The sequence below is a fragment of the Manis javanica genome, chromosome 4 (assembly GCF_040802235.1).
Source record: "Manis javanica isolate MJ-LG chromosome 4, MJ_LKY, whole genome shotgun sequence".
Classification (NCBI taxonomy): Eukaryota; Metazoa; Chordata; class Mammalia; order Pholidota; family Manidae; genus Manis; species Manis javanica.
Genome location: NC_133159.1, coordinates 94768451 through 94786965, shown reverse-complemented (window position 1 = coordinate 94786965; position 18515 = coordinate 94768451). Strand labels below are relative to the sequence as shown.

The 18515-nt window shown below is 37.9% G+C and overlaps 1 protein-coding gene across 3 annotated transcripts; it reads right to left on the bottom strand.

The window, feature by feature from the left end:
• Positions 1-8758: 8758 nt before the first annotated feature.
• On the bottom strand, positions 8759-18401 carry NRAS (NRAS proto-oncogene, GTPase). Of its 3 annotated transcripts, XM_017661804.3 has the most exons (7): positions 18265-18401; positions 17640-17767; positions 15441-15619; positions 13384-13543; positions 12692-12815; positions 12307-12348; positions 8759-12198 (listed from the first exon to the last, which is right to left on the bottom strand). In XM_017661804.3, the coding sequence occupies exons 2-5, from the start codon at positions 17748-17750 to the stop codon at positions 12696-12698; spliced, it is 570 nt and encodes a 189-aa protein (XP_017517293.1). In that variant the 5' UTR covers positions 17751-17767; positions 18265-18401; the 3' UTR covers positions 8759-12198; positions 12307-12348; positions 12692-12695. The 3 variants fall into 3 exon arrangements, with proteins under 3 accessions (XP_017517293.1, XP_017517294.1, XP_017517295.1); XM_017661805.3 differs by lacking the exon at positions 12307-12348; XM_017661806.3 differs by lacking the exon at positions 12307-12348 and having other exon boundaries at positions 8759-9703.
• Positions 18402-18515: the final 114 nt, after the last annotated feature.

Here is an 18515-nt window from a genome sequence, read left to right as displayed (position 1 = left end):
ATCTTTTTACTATAAACCATCTCCTATTGAAAATTGGGAAAAGAATCTTTGTTGGCAAAAACTGAGTATTTTACTGCTTAGCTTTAGGCCATTGTCTCCTTCCAATCCATGACATTAGAACACATTACAAAGGTGTTACTGAAACAAAACATTTGTTCATTCCTTTCCAATTATTTTTTGTGACATTTCCACCTGGATTTCCCAATGGTATCCACAAATTGATGTATCCAAATGAGACATTTTTCTTCCCCAAACCTGCTGCTCCTTCAATGATTCTTATCTTTGTGTATCACCCTCCAATTTTCACATTCTGTTTGTGTCAGATACCCTAGTTATCTACTCAAAAGTAATTTTCTCTTTCTTCTTATTAATAAAACCTTTTTTGGTTTGGGCTCTAATGTGCTCAGTCAAAAAACTATGTTTGCTAGATTTCTCTGCAGCTAAAAGTGGCCCTGTGACACTAGCCAGTGAGATAGAAGCAGAATTGCTGGGTAGAATGTCTGGAAAAGGTACCTCCTAAGAGAGGCCATTGCAGCTGGTGTATATTTTGCTTTTTGCCCTTCTTCTTCCAGTCTGCAACAAGGAAATATCAGGATAGGATGGGTGCAAATCAACCCTTGTTGTAATACAAGAGACAAGGAGGATGAAGCCACATATGAAGAATGCCTGAGGAGAAAGAAGGAGCCAGAATCACTGATGGCATCCTGAAGCCACCATACTGGCCTTGGACTGCCCACCTCCAGACTTCCTAATATATAAGAAAAATAATTTCTTAGCCACTGATTAGTTTGGTTTTTTGGCTATTAGCAGCCAGTATAATTCTAACTAATAAGTCATTAGTTCTTCTAAATTCAGATGATTGCAACAGGTTCCTAATTATTTTCCCTGTCTCCAATTCATACTGCAAAATACTTTCAGATGAAAACTTCTTGAAATACCCCTTTGATTATTATGTTCTCAGTTCAAAAACATTCATTGACTCTTCATTCATTATTTCAACAAATATTTCTTGGGCACTTAAGGAGCTTAAGTGGTTAAGGTCAGACAGATCTCAGTTCTATTTCTATCTTCTCTTACAAGTGGTGTGGCCTCAATGTTGAAACCTAACCAGGCACCGTCCTGGGTAGCAGCACATGCAGTCAACAAGAAAGATAGAGTCTCTGCTTATATTCTAATGGACAATACACAATAAGATAATTTCAAGTGGTAATACATGTTATGAAGAAAATAAAACAAGGTGATATCTAATGATGAGAGATGATACTCAGCCAATTTTGAAATGAGGACAGGAGATCTCTCAGAATTGTTTAGACTACTAGTACAGATTTTTATATACCTACACAATTCTCTAATGCATCATCAAGGACTCTATCCATAGAAACAGCATAATACATTCTCAGAAAATTACCCACTGCCCCCCACAAATAATTTGAGAACCTCTTAAATAAAGTTCCATCTGACTATGGAAAACCACAGAGAACACAAAGTTCCTCAAACCAGTGGGATCATCCCACCTACTTCATGCTCCTATCCCTACGGTGCCACTCAAAACTCAAACACTTACATACCTGTTTCAGGACCCAAGCCTTTTTTTGTAAATGCACTATTTTCAAGAATCCATGACCCACTTGTGGAATTGCAATTTGTTCAGTATGGTTGGAACTGAAAGACAGAGTTTGAGACGGTGCATGCCAAGAGAGAGGGAAGAAAGAGAGGCAGAAATCATACCATACTAAAGGTTTTTAATTTAATCATGCAGCACTAGGGCTCCACTGAAAAGTTTTCAAGAATGGAGTGAAAATAAGAATAATGATGATAATAACAAAATTAATATATTTTGACCACATATTTTGCACAGTTACCATATATTTATTATCTCATTTAATCTTCACAACATTTCTATGGGGTAGGTAATATTATTGTCTTCATTTTTCAAAGAAAGTAACTGAGGCTCAGAAATATTAAATACTAAGACAGGCACAGTCACAGGGGGGCCATCAGGTGAGAAACTGGGGATCAACAGAGGTGAGGCTTAGAACCTCACCTCCCCTGTTTTGAGAGAAATCTTCTGCATCCGTGGATGTTTTGTTGCCCTTATCTAGCTTGCATTAATACTTAGTCTATAAGCACACACCTGATCATCTACATTTCCCTCTTACAGCACTAAATTATGTTTTCTACCTTTATCTTGCATCTACCTACCACTTCAGCATTTTATTAAAAAAAAAAATAAAAGGGAGAAATGTGGGATTCATATAAAAATCAAACAAATAATCATATTTGACCTGATTGTTTATAGTTCATGATGCATGATCAAAACCAAAAGTTTCTGTGATATGACTGCCCTTGCACTGTTCACCATGTAAGAACTTATTCACTATGTAAGACCTTGTTCACCATGTAAGAACTTGTTCGTTATGCTTCAGAAGATTGGAGACTGTTGAGAATTAGGCTTGGGGTTGATTAATGATTGTGCATTGAGTCCCCTATACAGAATTTTATTGTTGTTAACAACCATTTGATCAATAAATATGAGAGATGCCCTCTCAAAAAATAAAAAAAAGAAATATTAAATAATATAAATTTTCCATAATTACACAATCAATAAAAATGGCAGAGTCTGGATTTGAAGGTAGATTCATCTTAAGCTGAAAACTGTGTTCTTTATTCTGCAACATACAACCTCTTATATAATCTGTTTGCATTTGAGGAAATCCCTTTGGCCACAGTACAGTTAGAAAGGTAGAAAGGCTGGAGGAAGGAAGACCATTAAAAGGTCATTTTGAAAATCTTGGTTAATACTGATGGAAGCTTACACTGAGACTATCACTGTAGAATCTGGAGTGGAAGAGATGGGTATGACATACTTGAAAGACAAGATTAGTAAATCACAAATTGGCTATGGGGAATAATGGGAAAGGAGTTGTTGAGAATATGTCTCAATTTCATTGCGAGTGATTTGTAGGAGAGTAGTGCTATTTACTAAGATAAACATTACAAGAGTATTGTAAGATTAAGGCCAAAGCCAATGAATTTGGCTTAACTAATCAAAGTGGAAATGTCCATCAGGCAGTTAGACACTTGGCTCTAGAGCACAGGTGAGAATCCTGAACTGGTGACAGATTTGAGTCATCAGCAATGATCTTGGTTAAAACTCTGATAATCAGATATATTACTTAAGAGAAAATGTGTGGGGAGAAGAGAGAGAGGGCCATAGATAGATTCTTAAGGAAGACCAGTATTTAAATGTTGGTTGTAGAAAGAAGAGACCACAAAAAGAAAGGGATGAAATAATGGGAGAAGAAGGAGGAGAACTAGGAAATATTGTTATCATGGAAACTATGGGAGAAAAGCAATCTGAAACAGCATCACAGGCATAAATGCTGTGGGACTCCATGAGGACGGAAAATAGTCCATACCTAACTGCTTTGGCGGTTAGGAAGGTTGTTGATGGTTGTTAAGGTTCAGTTCAGGTCCATCAAGAAGATGTCTAGACAGAATTAGACATACAAGAGATCTTTTGGGCTGATGCCTGTGAAGGATAAAAGAGTGGGGAGCAGTAGCAGACAGGGAAAGTCTTCAGACCACAATGTGATGCAGATCTGAGGCTTACAAGAGGAGAAAGGAAAGGAAGGAGGACCAAGCAGGAAGAGCCTCAGATTGCAGCGTAAGTCTTGGCCAGGGGAGTGGGGAGGTCCCTGCAAGGACTGCGCATTAGAGGAGTCCTGCATAGAGTGGAATTGGCCCAACACTACTACCCTCACACTGTTCAGTCATTGACTGTGGGATGGGGAGGGTGGTTACTGAGCATGGCCTCAGGACTGCAGATGAAAGGTGTGGCAACTGAAAGCTGTCAGCCAGCAACTCAAAGCAGGTCCAAGAGCCTCTTCGCCCACCTCTGGCCATGACACTGTTGGAGGAGATTTAGAGGAGTCATGGGAGTGGAGGCTTGATGGTTTTGAGTTGAGAGTGGACAGGAAGTGAGAAAGTGGAGATGCTTCTTTCTTAATGATGTTGTCAGAGAGTGGAAGGGGAAATGCTAGAACAACAGCTACAGGGAACTAGGGCCAAGGGAACTGGGGGACTGTAAATTGGTGCAACCATTATAGAAAGCAATATATGGAGGACTCTCAAAAAAGTAAAAATAGAAATACCATACAATGCAGTGATTCCATTTCTGGGAATTCGAAAAAAACAAAATCATTAATTTGAAAAGATACGCATATGCACTCCTGTGTTATTGCAGCGCTATTTATAATAGCGAAGATATGGAAGCAACCTTAGTGTCCATTGATAGATAAGTGGATAAAGATGTGGTACATATACACAAAGGAATATTACCATATTCCTTTGCAGCCATAAAAAGCTGAGACTTTGACATTTGTGACAACATGGATGGACTTATAGTGTGTTATGCTGAGTAAAGTAAGTCAGAGAAAGACAAATCCATATGATTTCACTTACATATGGAATCTAAAAAACAACATAAATGAACAAACAAAACAGAAATAGACTCATAAACACAGAAAAGAGTGGTGGTTGTCATAAGGGTGTGATGGGGGTGAGATAGGTGAAGGGGAAAAAATTAGTAAGAATGTGATATTTTGATGGTTAAATACATGTCAAAATGCATCAAGCTGTACACTAAAGATTTGTGTATTTTACTGTCTATGCCTCAATAAAAAAATTTTAAAAACCCCAAAAGTTTTATTACATGAAAAAGCCTATTAAAAAGATGTAGGCATAGAATAATCTAACCTAAGCACATTTAGAACATTATTCTAAAGGAATTTGAGTCCCAAATAACAAATTTGCAAACATTTTTTTTTAAAGGGGGAGATTTCTTGTATTTCATTGAGTTAAGAGATATCTGTAACCTGGGACGGTCTAGGAAAGAGATGACATTTATCAGAAAGGAGCTGTAGAAAAGAGATCACTGCTGTCTGGCTTTGCCTAGAAAGCCCTCTTTCTACTACTCTGCTTAACAAGTTCTCCCTCTCCCCTGTGAAGGCTGCTGGGAGCTCCCACCCTCTGGCTCTCCACCCCACCTCATACCCTCGGTCACTGAGGGTTCAGTGATATCAGAGTGTTCTATGGGGCTCAGGGTTGCCATCAGTAAATTTTCAGGATCAGCTTTAATCTTTTGTTACACTGCTTCAGTGGGAGCAGTTCAGAGTTGATTAAAACTTCTGGTTTGGGAACACAGCCCTTTTGCCAGCAGCAACTATGGACTTCTTTTGATTACCCTGTTGGAGGTGTTAGAAAAGGTACCTTATTCCTAAGGGAATGAGTTTTAGTTTGGAACATAAATGAACCTGTTAATTTATGGTATTTTACTGGATTCAGCATCATTTTTCCTATTAGTAATAATTTCCCATGCATGCCTAAAAATAAAGAAGTCAAATCTGTAAGACTCATCCTTTTCCAGGAGAAAACTGACTTTATTTCCTGTCTCTTGAACGGAACTGAAATTCAGCAATTTGTTTTCAACAAAACAATCCGACTTCAACAGTGTACTATGTTCTGTTAGAAAGAGAGGGAGGCATGCTATAGGATCTGTGCAATAGTAAACAGTGCTAGGCATTGTTCTTTTTTTTTTAAACACATATTCATTTAAATTTCACAATAGTCTTTTGTGAAGCTATTACAACCTTCATTTGACAGTTGAAGGAATTGAAGAACAGGGAGGTTGACTTGTCCAAAGTCTCAGATAGTAAGTAAGTAGTGGAGGTGGTATTTAAGCCCACAGATTATGACTCCAGAGTGGGGACTGGACACCATGTCACATTCTGCCTCACTATTGCTTAGTTGTACAATGACCATGTCTAGAAGGTATTAGGCTCTAGACTAGACATGAAGATGAGACCTAGTGATTCCCAGCCTGACAGATGGGTGAAGTAGATCAGTGAAGTTAAGTGCTTTTTGAACTTCTGCTTGTGAAATCTTCCAACTAAATCTTGAATGGAAGCTTAAAACGAATAACAGATGAAATTAGAGCTGCTTCTTGAACAGGGGACAAGGAAGGGTGGAGCCCCACCCACTCAGGCTTTTTCAGGAGTCCTTTGAGCAGAATGGTTTGAAAACTACCAAAAAGAGCACAGGATCTCAAATCAGGAGACCTGGGTTCAAATCTGAAATAAATCTATCCATTTTCAGGGTATTCAGTTTTTTCTCATCAGTAAAATGGAGACCATTGCTGTTTCACATGGCTGCTGTGGAGGATTAAATGTGATGAGGTATGCAAGAGCATTTGAAATTGTAAAGCAATATATAAATAGTTTCCATTTCTACAGAACCTTGACTTGAAAAGGAGAGGCCCAAGTGGCAATGAGGCATGAGACAGGTTGTGGTGCATCTTGGGTAGCCCTGAATTCATTCTCAGACAAATTAGGAATGAGGTGACCCTGGGCAGTGTCAGGATGGTGGTGGTTACACCACTGAGGCTAGGCAAGTTATGTGTGTTAAATAATGTCCTCCTAGGAACCAATGGCCAAACTGCAGCTGAGAAATTGAGATCTTTCCACCACAGAATAAAAGATGTAAGGAACCAATGTCCATCTGGTTCACTGCTGTATGCCGAGCAGTAGAGTGCCTAGGTACCTAGTAGGTGTTCCATAAAAACCTGCTCAAAGAATTAGGAAGGAAAGTCTAAGGAAAATTGACTGAGCCAAAGAAATAAACAATTTCTTAGGGCATGTGGCCATGCCTCACAATGGGATCCAAATGTGGTTCTCTGAGAGGAAATGTCATACCAGCTACAGAATGATGGGGTGACAGGGGCACAACCCTTGGTAACTTTAGTTCACATGCCTTGCTAGTTTCATTTAAGACTTTAATATTAAATATGAAACTCATAGGCAAAACAAGCATATATTTATATTTATCTTTCAAGATGTCTTTAAACTTCATTCCATTGACTTAAAAAAAAACATCAGGGATGTTGGTCTCAGCTGTAGATGTGGAGAATTTATAGTAAGATGCTTTAAAATACTTTGTTAAGTTTTCTCTCAGACTTATATCATACATAATTTCAAGTTCCTACAGAAAAGTGTGAATAGTGCCAATTTTATCACTTCCACAGCAGCCATTCTAGAAGATTGCTTTTCCAACTTGGATAGTATCTCAGACTCCTGTACCTAGGGGCTCTAGTAGGCAACTACTCAGTTCCAACCACATCCTCCTTAGGCACGAAGCTGCCTCTATCTTTAGAAACTAGTATCACTTTAACCCCCAATATAGCCTGTGCTCCCCTTTTCTCTACACAGCTCCTACAAAAATTCATGATAAACTATTTTATACTAGTTTTGAGAAGAGATTAAGTTCATTTTTTAAGTTAAAAAAAGGCACCCCTGACCCCCATCCCCACCAGTAAGTTAATATAAACTTATTTTGGTGCAAGTGTGAAGTACATCATGAACACAAAGTCTCCAGGCAAGAAATGATCAGTTTATGTAGTCTACTTTCAATTCACGAATCTGAACCTTTTAATGCTCATTTTAGCATTCCAAAGGGTGTCTGTTATCTGTGTTTTATATGTCCCTAGAGTTTCACTTTATGAAAATGAAGGTATAAGACCACATTTCATTGCCCAGAGGTATTTTTAAAGCATTATAAGACCACTCTTCCCGCTCGGATATAGGATATTGATTCTCCCTATGCTCTTAAGTCATGGAGCTGGACATTCTCTGAAATCTCTCTTAAGTAATTTTGCAAAATGACCACTAGCATGGCCTCTTGGACCTTTATATGTATTTATAGATATCAAATAACTCATACAACTATGTTGGCCTTTAGGACCTGGAATATTGCTTGCTATGAAAACGGAAACCCTGAACACAGATGCATAGTAGGTCTCCTCATATTTCAAGTAAATAAGCTTCTTTAACTACTTTTTCACTGTCACTCTGCACCTACATTTGGCTAAGCAGAATAGCAGCTATCATCAGAATCAAGACATCTTTTCCTTCTTTCCTGTTACTAGGGGCTCAAATATCAGCAGGAATTATCTGATATGAGGCGGCACAGGTGACCCACTTAAAGGAGAAATGTTTTAGATACAAAAAGCCTCTAATTCTGTTTCTTCTGGAACCATATACATTTTACAATCTAAAATATACTCTTTCTAGAGTCCTATCTAGAAACAGTATTTTGTCACTTAAATCTGGTTTCCTCAAGTTTTATTCAGCTGAATATTAACGACTCCCTCTCTGCCCCCTCTTTTAAGGAAAAAAATTTTTTTCAACTCTTTGGTAAAATAAGCCCAGGTCCTCATAATCACAGTATTTCAGTATTAGGAGGAAAAGCCTAGATTTGAAACCATTCTTTTACAACTCTATCTCCTTAATTAGGGCTGGGAAAACTTGACAAAGCCTAATTCAACTTTCCTATTTTGTGAATGAGGAAACTATGGGTCAGAGTAGTAATACTACAGTTGGAACTCATGTCTTCTGGCTCCTAGACCAATGCTCTTTCAACCATACCAAGACTGGTAGACTGTGAAGTAATGCGGAGGCAGGATAGCAGGTTTCTAATGGTAGTTTTAAGCACTGCATAATACTGTGTGTGAATATGACATGCACAATGGACCATGGTTATGAATCACCCCCAAGGCACTAGCTAAAAAGCAGATTTTGACATACTTTATACTGAGATAAAATGAGCTTCCAACATTGTCCAAATGTCATATTCAAACATATGAAATAAATACTACCTTGCAACAAAGGCACTTCAATGGAAAAAATAATTTTGACAAAGCAAAGAACTTCCAGTTTTTATTTTTTAAACATTTAACAAGAAAAACATTCAACCAAATTTTTAAAAATTAGGATGCATTAATTTACAGTAAAATAGTTAACCTAAAAGACAAGCCCATTCATTTAGGGCCAAGAAGGCCAATAGTTCCTGTTTAGACAGCAGAATTGCACAACTGATATTTTTACCTATATTTGGTGGCACAGAAACATAAAAGTCATACAACTTCCATTGAGACCCTCCCTTCCCTACAGAATAGAATTCATACAATTGCTTTGAAGGTCAGTACTCAGGCCTTTAAAAATCACCAGTTGTAATTTGAAACCTATCTACAATTACTCTGATTAACAAGAATGCTTTTAAAACAATTCTTAAAGGAAACACCTTAAAATAATTTTGTGGCACATAGATTGCCTAAAGAAACAGCAAAGATGAAAAATAATACACAATTATTAGAGTCTCTTGTTTATAGAAACCACTCAAATATTTTCCCTAATTAATTATCCCGCTTCTTATAATTTATTAGCAGAGATGAATTACAAGAAGTAGAATGCACCATTTTTTGGCTCGTGGTCATAGCTGCCAGCTTAAGAGTTCATGATGGTAAGTGTAGAGCAAAATACAATTATGCTCACAAATTCTGGAATGGGAAAAACCAAAATATCTCTTTAAAGTGTTTCTCTATCCTTGCTTTCAAGTCAAGACAAAAAATTCACAGCAGTTTAAAAGATGATGAAGGACTAAACCTGGGGCCCAACTAACACACATATTGAGGAGATTTTTGTCTATTACACTACTAAGGTGAAAATTGTACTAAGTATGATATTGGATTACCAAGTAACATTCTATAGTAAGCTGTTGGAGCAAATACAGCATTTAACAGGTTCATTTACAGATCAGGCATGGTAGCCTTTAGACAGACATCTTATTTTCACACTCTTGAATGTGCAACCTTTAAGAAACAAACAAACATAAAGTGGTATGCAATTTATGACAGCTGGCCAGGCACTTAACTTGGGATGGACTTTCAAATTTTGAGGTAAACTTAGAATTGTTTTCAGCAACCACAAACATAATCTAAAAGCCACATCTTATTACCACACTATGTGAAGTTATTTAGCCTTTAACTACCAGTTTGTCTCTCTATTGTGCCAAAATTCACACTAAGTGTAACTTCTTAAGAACCTATTAAAAGAACATTTCCAAGTCTGAATTTTGGCCCCATTTACATACTTCTGTGCTTAGTACATACTTAAGAAAACTATATGGTACATACATACAAGGGCCATGGGTACAAGAGTCTAAAATGAGTCTCTTTTTTCCTAATTAGACATTAAAAAAAGTTACACTGTCAGTCACACAGATAAGAGGCGGAAGACAATGACCACAAGTTGAGATGACAGGCCTCACTGCAGCCTCAAGAAAATTATTGAGCAATGCTCCCAAAGGAGCAGGGAGCAGAGACAAGGCAGCAGAGAGTTTCTGTTTCCAGGCATTAACAGTACTGTGAAAGCTCTCAGAATTAACACTAAGGAGCACAACGCTCTGGGCTTACTATTCTCTGGGCACAGTCTATGTTTCTTCCCTTCTTCTGAATTTACTTCAAGGGAATGTGGAGTTTGATCAATAAATGAAAATTCGTATCAGAAGTTGGAGGTCCTCAGTAAGTATCTATACACTGAAAACCAGAAAGTGGCCATTTTGGAACTAGTCTTTTATCAAGTTATCCAAGTCATTTTCTCATTAGAATTACTACGATTTTATCTGCAAGTAAAAAGTCAAGACTACAAATCCCCATAATTAACAATTAATTCTATTTTCCATTCCCTTCTCAAACAGCAATTTCAATTCAAAGGCTACTTGTTCTGAATAAACTCATCAGCTTTTTATCTGGTATCCATAGCCTAATTAATCAACAACTTGTTTTAAACCTTTCAAAGAACATTATGGATAAAGAAATTTTTAAAATGATCTGAGGCATCCTCATTTTCAAAAACACAATGAGAAAAAATATTGGCTTAGACTTTCCACAGGGCTAAGACATCTAGATACTTTATGTATAAAGACTTCTAAGCTGACTCTCTCAGGATAGCAAATTTTCCCATGGCAAAGGATTTGTGCTGACTGACCTCTTCTTTCCTTGCAAGACTACCAGCATGCATCTGGCAAAGCTACTAGCTGGAGTTACTGGTGCAATGAGCAAACGTGGAAGAATTTCTCTCTCTGTGATGCCAACTGACTTGCTCAAGTTCTCACCTGTGGCTTTACTTGACTGAAATAATTAATCAAGCCACAGTTGCTGTGAAGTGAGGGACACAGGGTAGGGTGAAAAGGGGAAGGGCAATTATACATATCATTAAGATACCATGATATGCAGTGACAATGTGTCTGTTAATGTATTTAAGGCTTGAAAATCACTGATCATAACTATTAAAACTGCATTAAATTTTTACAATTTGAACACCTGCAAAAGGAGAGTTTTCTGATTTGACCTAAATTTAAATATAAATGGAAGTTCACTGAATATTGGATAACCAGTAAGCTGGAAGAAACAAATTACATACATTTTGTAGGTAGTAACCTACCAAAAAAAAGAAGTGGAGATTAGGTAAAAGTTAACTGAAATTATTCTTTATTGTTTCCAGTTTCATGTTTCTCTTGGAAGGGCCCAAAACTTGGTCTCTGGAAAACCAACTTCATGCATGTAAGAGATGGCATCTGCTATCCTATCAGTGTATCCTTCCCTCAAAGGCGGGTAGGTCATAGATGTATCACAGACATTCATTTTCATGTATAATGGTTTTGAGACATCTATTTCACTGAAGCATTCTAAAGGAAATCTATACACCACTTCTGGGAAAAAGGCACTTCACTGTGAAAGTTAGGTTTAATTACATGAATGTCGAGAAGACTAGGATACTCAAAAGTCAGTATTCACTTTTGTATTTCTGAATACAGAGCAGATACCAGTTCATAGAATAAAGCTGGTGACATTACAAACCAGCCAAACAGCAATATTGACTATATTTTCAGCAAACCACTATTTTATGACATTTTTCAAACACCAACATAGTTCCAAACTCAACAGTAAAAAGAATAAAATCACCAGCAGCTGCTACTTTAGTGCTCAAGACATTGTTCTCTACAGTTTGGTTCCATTTCAGAGCATGAATTGCTGTTCAGATGAAAAACCTGGGAGGGTGGTGGTGGTGTTTGTGTGTGTGTTTGTGGGGAACCAGGATGGAAAAATACTGCGGAGTAACAAGAGGTTCATGTCTCTGGTCGGACAACCAAGTGAGGAGGTAGTTATTCTGAGAACTTCTCAAATAGAGAATATTGTACTGATCTACTGAGAGTCGGGGAAGGAGCAGGAACTTCTTGATAGGACTGAAGATAGCAATAAGACTATGTCTCCTCCAGGGAAGTCAGGACCAGATGTCAGTGCAGCTAAAATAAAGACAGAATTTGTATAAGTGGTAATGTAGAGAGTATAAGAAAAACAAGGCAAAGAAATCAAGGTGAATGATAATGTATTCATTTCCAAACATGTCCTACCTTAACAGTGGCTCTTTTATGATGCTAGAACTTTAAAAATATCTACAAGAAAAGAACACACACCATGTCATTATCATCCAGTCTTGATGGAGTGATCCTTCAAACTCCTGGTCAGTGCCAAGAATATGGTATGCGTACACTTCATAAATAATACCTTCTAATTTCTGTTACTGAAAATGTAATGATGTCTGTAAAATAAATGCTTTAATAGTTTAGATGTCACTACTCTCAGAAAGGGTGTCATAAGGAAATATTTTATAGGTATAATGAGAAGAAACTCTCAGTTAAATGAGCAACATCACAGAAAATATAATAGCAACACTCCTCCAAACTGCCTGATGCAAAAGAAAAGGTTTATTATTATGTCAAGAGAACACATGCTCACCTTGTTACATCACCACACATGGCAACCCCATACAACCTTGAGTCCCATCATCACTGCTGTTGAGTTTCTTCATTCGATACTGACGGATTTCTCTTACCAGTGTGTAAAAGGCATCTTCAACACCCTACAGAAGAAAGAAAATGATAAGGACCACTTAATAGACACTGTCCAAGTTATAAGCTCTCTCTCATTTGTACTTTTTTATGTGGACTTAATATTCCAATTATTAACTGACAAAATAGGGTGATTTAGGAAGATGACACTAAATTTAGCATTCCTATTGAATCGCATTAACAGGCTGATACACAAATGGCACATTTTGCAAAAGTAACATTTAAAAAAGGAAAACAGATGCTGTGGGACATAGAAAATGACCAGATCTAAAGATGCTACTCAGGAGAGCTTAAGCCCTAAACAGTGGCTGGTGTTGATGGAGAAAGGACTGTTTTTAAATATCTTTAATCAAGGGTCTTCATTTTAGTAATATTTTCGCATGTTAATGTGGGAGTAAAATGCTACACCAGAATATCAGTCAATTCATTTTATTTTAAACTAAAGTTTAAAAAAAACAGAACACTATTAAATACCTGTAACAACAAAGGATATGGATCTATCGCTAGCAGAGTCAACCAATGAAACGTTTCTGCATTAAACAAACCCTTGCCAGATGCTAAAAGCTGTATTATACATACCTGTCTCGTCTTGGCTGAGGTTTCAATGAACGGAATCCCATAACTCTTGGCCAGTTCATGGGCTTGTTTTGTGTCAACTGTCCTTGTTGGCAAATCACACTTGTTTCCTACTAGCACCATAGGTACATCATCTGAATCTTTTACTCGTTTAATCTGTTCCCTGAAAAAGGAGATGTGACCATAAGAATAAGCAAATTTGGCAAAATTTCTCTAACCCTATTAGCTTCTAGTATTGAGTTTTACTTTTTTTCCCTACTACTTTATAGAAAACCTTGCATACTAAGGAGACTGGTTTAGACTTGATGCAGCAGCCACCAGGAGGCTAAGTACCAGTTCACCTTCTAGTGGAAATGCATGGTTATTTTATCTTGACACATGCCTTTGTTAGGCTTCTTGACTCTCCAAAGAACTTGGCTCTGCATTTAATTGGCAACACAAAATCATACTCTAGATTAAGGTCTGAAGTATAAAAAGTAAAGCTCACTGCTTCTAAATAATGTTTTGAGGTTTCCTTGAAGGTGAAAGTATTTAATGAAAGATAGTCTAACCACTTCTCTAGATGGACAATGTCCCAATATTTTTTTTTCAAACAAAATTAGAGCTGGAAGTCCAACAACATAAAAAACACCAGAACTGTTCTTATTAAAGGGGGACTAAAAGAGCTGGAACTCCCAGTGGACAGCACTCCTCTCAGTGACACCTAACACATACCAGCAGCAGCTTTAAATTATGGCCTAGATTCTCTTGACCAACGCTGTCCAAGAGAACTTTTCAGTGGTGGAAATGTTCTGTATTTGCGCTGTCCAACTGTATCTACGAGTCACATATACTTACTGAGCACTTGAAATGCCAGTTGCTAATGTGGCCAAGGAACTGATTTTTTAATTTATTAATTTAAATAAACCACATATGGTTTGTAGCTACCGTACTGCACAGCACTGCTCTAGACTCTACCCTTGGATTACACACACAGTCACGTATCAGAAAATGCCATCTGCAGACCTGTACTTTGGTGTGATGGCAGTAGCCTATGTTAAGGGACAGAAAGAAGAAAAATGACTTTCGGAGATTCAGTAAATATTTACTAGGTGCTTGCCAAGTGCTGGGCATTTTAAATACTGCTATTATTTCCAGAAAGAAAATAGAAAGTAGAACAGGTTTAGGAGAAAAAAAACCAATGAACTTAGTTTTGGACTAGTTTCTTTCTGTAAGCAAATCTTCACACAGATGGAGGCCTAAGCCAGGATTCAAAGCTGTAGGCAGAACATTTGGGTAGTATTTACTATGTGCTAGGCACTGTTAAGAGCGATTTACATATTAATTTTCACAGCTCTCAGAAGGCACTGGTCTCTCCATATTACAGATAAGGAAACTGAGGCAGAGACTTAGTAGTCTGCCCCACAGTCCCATTGCTAATAGATGACAGAGCCAAGTTTCAACATAGGCAGAGTCTACATTTTTAACCATTATGTTATTCTGCTTTAAGAACACAGAGCTAGAAAAAAGAGCCCTGAGTTTCTGGTCTTGGCTCTGCTGTTCCTAACAATGACTCTGAAAACCTAACAAATCACCTTTTGAACTTTTTTGATTCTGTAAAATACGAATGTTGAACTAGAATTTTTTTTGGTCCAGTTGAGCTTTGAAACTACAGTTTTATGGAGAAAGACCATCTCTGTGCTCCTTTGCTCTGCTTTCATTTTATCTACCCCCAATTTGTTTCTTCCTATCATCCTCTCCATTACTTACTGAAGAATGTTTCTCAGAGGTGTTTTTCTTTCTGAAATTCCTTTGTTATCTCTCCTAACACCTTTAGTTCTGAATCAGTCCCATAAGCAAGCTTCATTTATGTAACATCACACATTCTAGCAACAGTATTTTATATAAGAAAAATGCTAGTATTATGTTTCAGTTGTAAGCCCAGATTCTCAAATAACCTAAAAAAACTCTCCTCCTAATTGAAAAGCTGTTAGCTTCCTAACTTTGGCATACTTATCCTTCAACAAAGCTTCAGAACATACTTAAGATAGTCCTTCCAGAAAAAAGAACGCTCCTAGTACCTGTAAAGGTTAATATCTGCAAATGATTTGCTATTATTGATGGCAAATACACAGAGGAAGCCTTCGCCTGTCCTCATGTATTGGTCTCTCATGGCACTGTACTCCTCTTGTCCAGCTGTATCCAGTATGTCCAACAGACAGGTTTCACCATCTATAACGACCTGTTTTCGGTAAGAATCCTGGAGGTGTGGAGAGTGGGGGGTGGGGAGAGAGGGAGATTCCATTTTTATTAAAAACCACAGGGAATGCAATGCTGTTGCCAAGGTTAAATAAGCTCCTAACCAAGTCCACTGTTGTCTCTCTGGTTTGTCCCTCAAACTGCTAATATATAATTCCAAGCAAAAAGTACATAATGTCACCTTGGGAAAAAAGGACCAAATCCTGTATGCCTGCAGAAAGGAAAATGTGGCCACTTTGTTCCTGGAAAAGATGAAAAAAAACTGTGGTAATTCAAAAGACAGCTCTACTGCAGTAAGACTAGAGGTAAAGTTCACAGTGTTATTTTACTAAGGTGTGAACTGGACTTTTCTTATTGTTCATGGTACATACAAAATTCTAAACATACCTCTACCAATTATAACTGGGTTCCTGGATAGTGTGTCATTTGTGTTTACGATTAAATACACAAATAGTTTTTATTTCAGACAAGATTATAATACCAAAATAATTTGCTCATCATGACAGATAGTACCTTTAGGAAATATTCCTGAATTAAATTCCTCAAGGTTTCAAATAAGGTGCAGTTACAATTAATTCCTCAGGAAAACAGACATGCACAGATCATATTTTCTAAAAAACCTTCCAATGTGGCTTATAAGGCAAACATTTTTTTAATAGTTATATTCTGGGAATTTGGTCCAAAGAAATAACTTCTTCACACAAAGTAAAGAGAGAATGCAAGCCGGTGAGTTTCCAACCCATGGATCAGTTCATCTGTAACTCACTTCATGTTGGGACTGTAATATACTTTCAAATGAACTCAGAATTCACATTACCAGACCTTCCTTGAAGCATGAAATATGGTTAAGTGCATGAATACTCTGAGGAAATGAACAAAATTAGTATTATAAAGTGGGTTTCAGTCAAACTAAGTTATGATGATATAAGTCAGAAAAGGTTAAGGTTACTTCCTGGTAGGAATTTACTGACTGGAAAGTGGCCTGGGAGAACTCTGGGACATTGGAAATGGTCTACATTTTTACCTGAGTGGTGGTTATGTAAGTGTACACAAATTTAAACAGTCACTGAGCTGCAGACAGAAGATTTATGTATGTTACTGTACGTAAATTACCCAATAAATAAAACCAAAAAATATTAAAAGGTTCTAACTTTTAATACAAAAGCTGTTAAGCCTAAAATAAAGACTTTGCCAAGGATTAATGATGAATTTTTAATAATGGCTGTGTTAGTTAGCTTGCATTAAATCCTCAGTGAATGGGTGGTAGGAAGACCAAGGTGTGGATTAAAATAATCTCTCGAGTTGGACATTTCTAAATCGAATAAAATTACAAAAACTTTAAAAGGACTTTAGATGCCATTTATTGAAGCCAATGTATAATATGAACTCCTATGAAAACATCAGAATCTTTAAATACGTACTATTTATGTAATGTTTTACCATTCACAAAATATTTAAACATACAGTTTCTTTTTCCACAACATCCCTGTGTGGTAGGGAGGACAAGTTTACGGTAATTTAATGGATGAGGAAAATGAGGCTCTGAGAAATTAAGTGATTTTTCTTAATGTCACCTAACTGAATAAATTGCAAACAAGGACAGAAATCCTAGGCACAGTGACTCAAAATCTCCTGTTTTTTCTATTCCAACCCAGTCTCAACTGCTTCAACTCGCTAAGAAATTAAAATTGCAGAACACCCAGATCTCTGAATCCATAATCTCCACTCACTATCATTCAGACAGTTGCTCTCCCTCTACAGCCTGTTTCTAATAGAGCTGTCATACACAGTTTATAGAACTGTTAAAATTTGTAAACTTCTCAGAAAATCTTAAGCAGCTAATAAAAAATGAGCTTTTTTTTTTACAAACATGGGAAGCTTTGCTTATCATATTACTGAACGCAGTAACCTTTTTTACTTTCTCTTCTCATCACTTTAGCTAAAATACCTAAAGGGCATGGGAAAGGGTAGGATAAATTGAAATGGAGAGGTAGGGTCTGCGGACCCCTACGGGGCCTCACCTCTATGGTGGGATCATATTCATCTACAAAGTGGTTCTGGATTAGCTGGATTGTCAGTGCGCTTTTTCCAACACCACCTGCTCCAACCACCACCAGTTTGTACTCAGTCATTTCACACCAGCAAGAACCTGCGGGATAGCAGCAATTAGGGTTATTTGGCGAGCCACATCTACAGTATTTCAAAGCTTTCTATTATCAATAACAACTAAACCCGGAGTTTGAGAAGTATCGGTTCCATACACGTGACCCTCCACTTAGTTCTCAAAGTGATTCAGGAGTGCAAAAACACTTGGCAGGTTACTGTGGGCCTCAGAATTCTGGATTATAGTCTTCCAGCTACCCCCATCCTTGTCCTCTGTATTTTTCAATCCTTGGGCCCCGCCCTCAGCCTAAGGTAAAAGAAATCCCATTTCCCACTCTTTCCGCAAGTTGCAGCTCTGCTGTGCGGCCTCCAGGCTGTCCTCTTTTTACTCCCCGGCCTGTCTTCAAAAATCTCAGCCGGAGAACTCAAAACGAAGGACCCCCGCCCAGGGCCTTTGTTTCCAGCCCACAGATTCCGTTCGATTGCGGGCAACGAGACGCCCGTTGGCTCTAAAGCCGAATGCCACACATGCCTTAGCCTTACCTCAAACTCCGGAGCCTCCGCTTCGAACGGATTTAGTACTACAACCAGGAACAATGTTGGAGACCCCGGAACCGCCATGAACACCCCCAACAAGGGAGCGGCACTTCCGGCCCCGCCCTCTACGTAATCAGTCAGCGCCTGAGGCGCCCGAGTCCCCGCCCCGGCCACATGAGCCTCCAACCCTAGTCACGCGGCTGGCCGCACCCAGACCCGCCCCTCCCACGCAGACGCTTTAAAAATGAAAGCGCTAG

Excerpts from the sequence above, each read along its gene's own strand:
- NRAS (XM_017661804.3), bottom strand. The coding sequence starts at position 17,750 with ATGACTGAGTACAAACTGGTGGTGGTTGGAGCAGGTGGTGTTGGAAAA. Across the intron at positions 13,544-15,440 it reads GCAGATATTAACCTTTACAG|GGAACAGATTAAACGAGTAA; the intron begins GTACTAGGAGCG and ends CTCCTTTTTCAG. Across the intron at positions 12,816-13,383 it reads CCTCAGCCAAGACGAGACAG|GGTGTTGAAGATGCCTTTTA; the intron begins GTATGTATAATA and ends TTTCTTCTGTAG.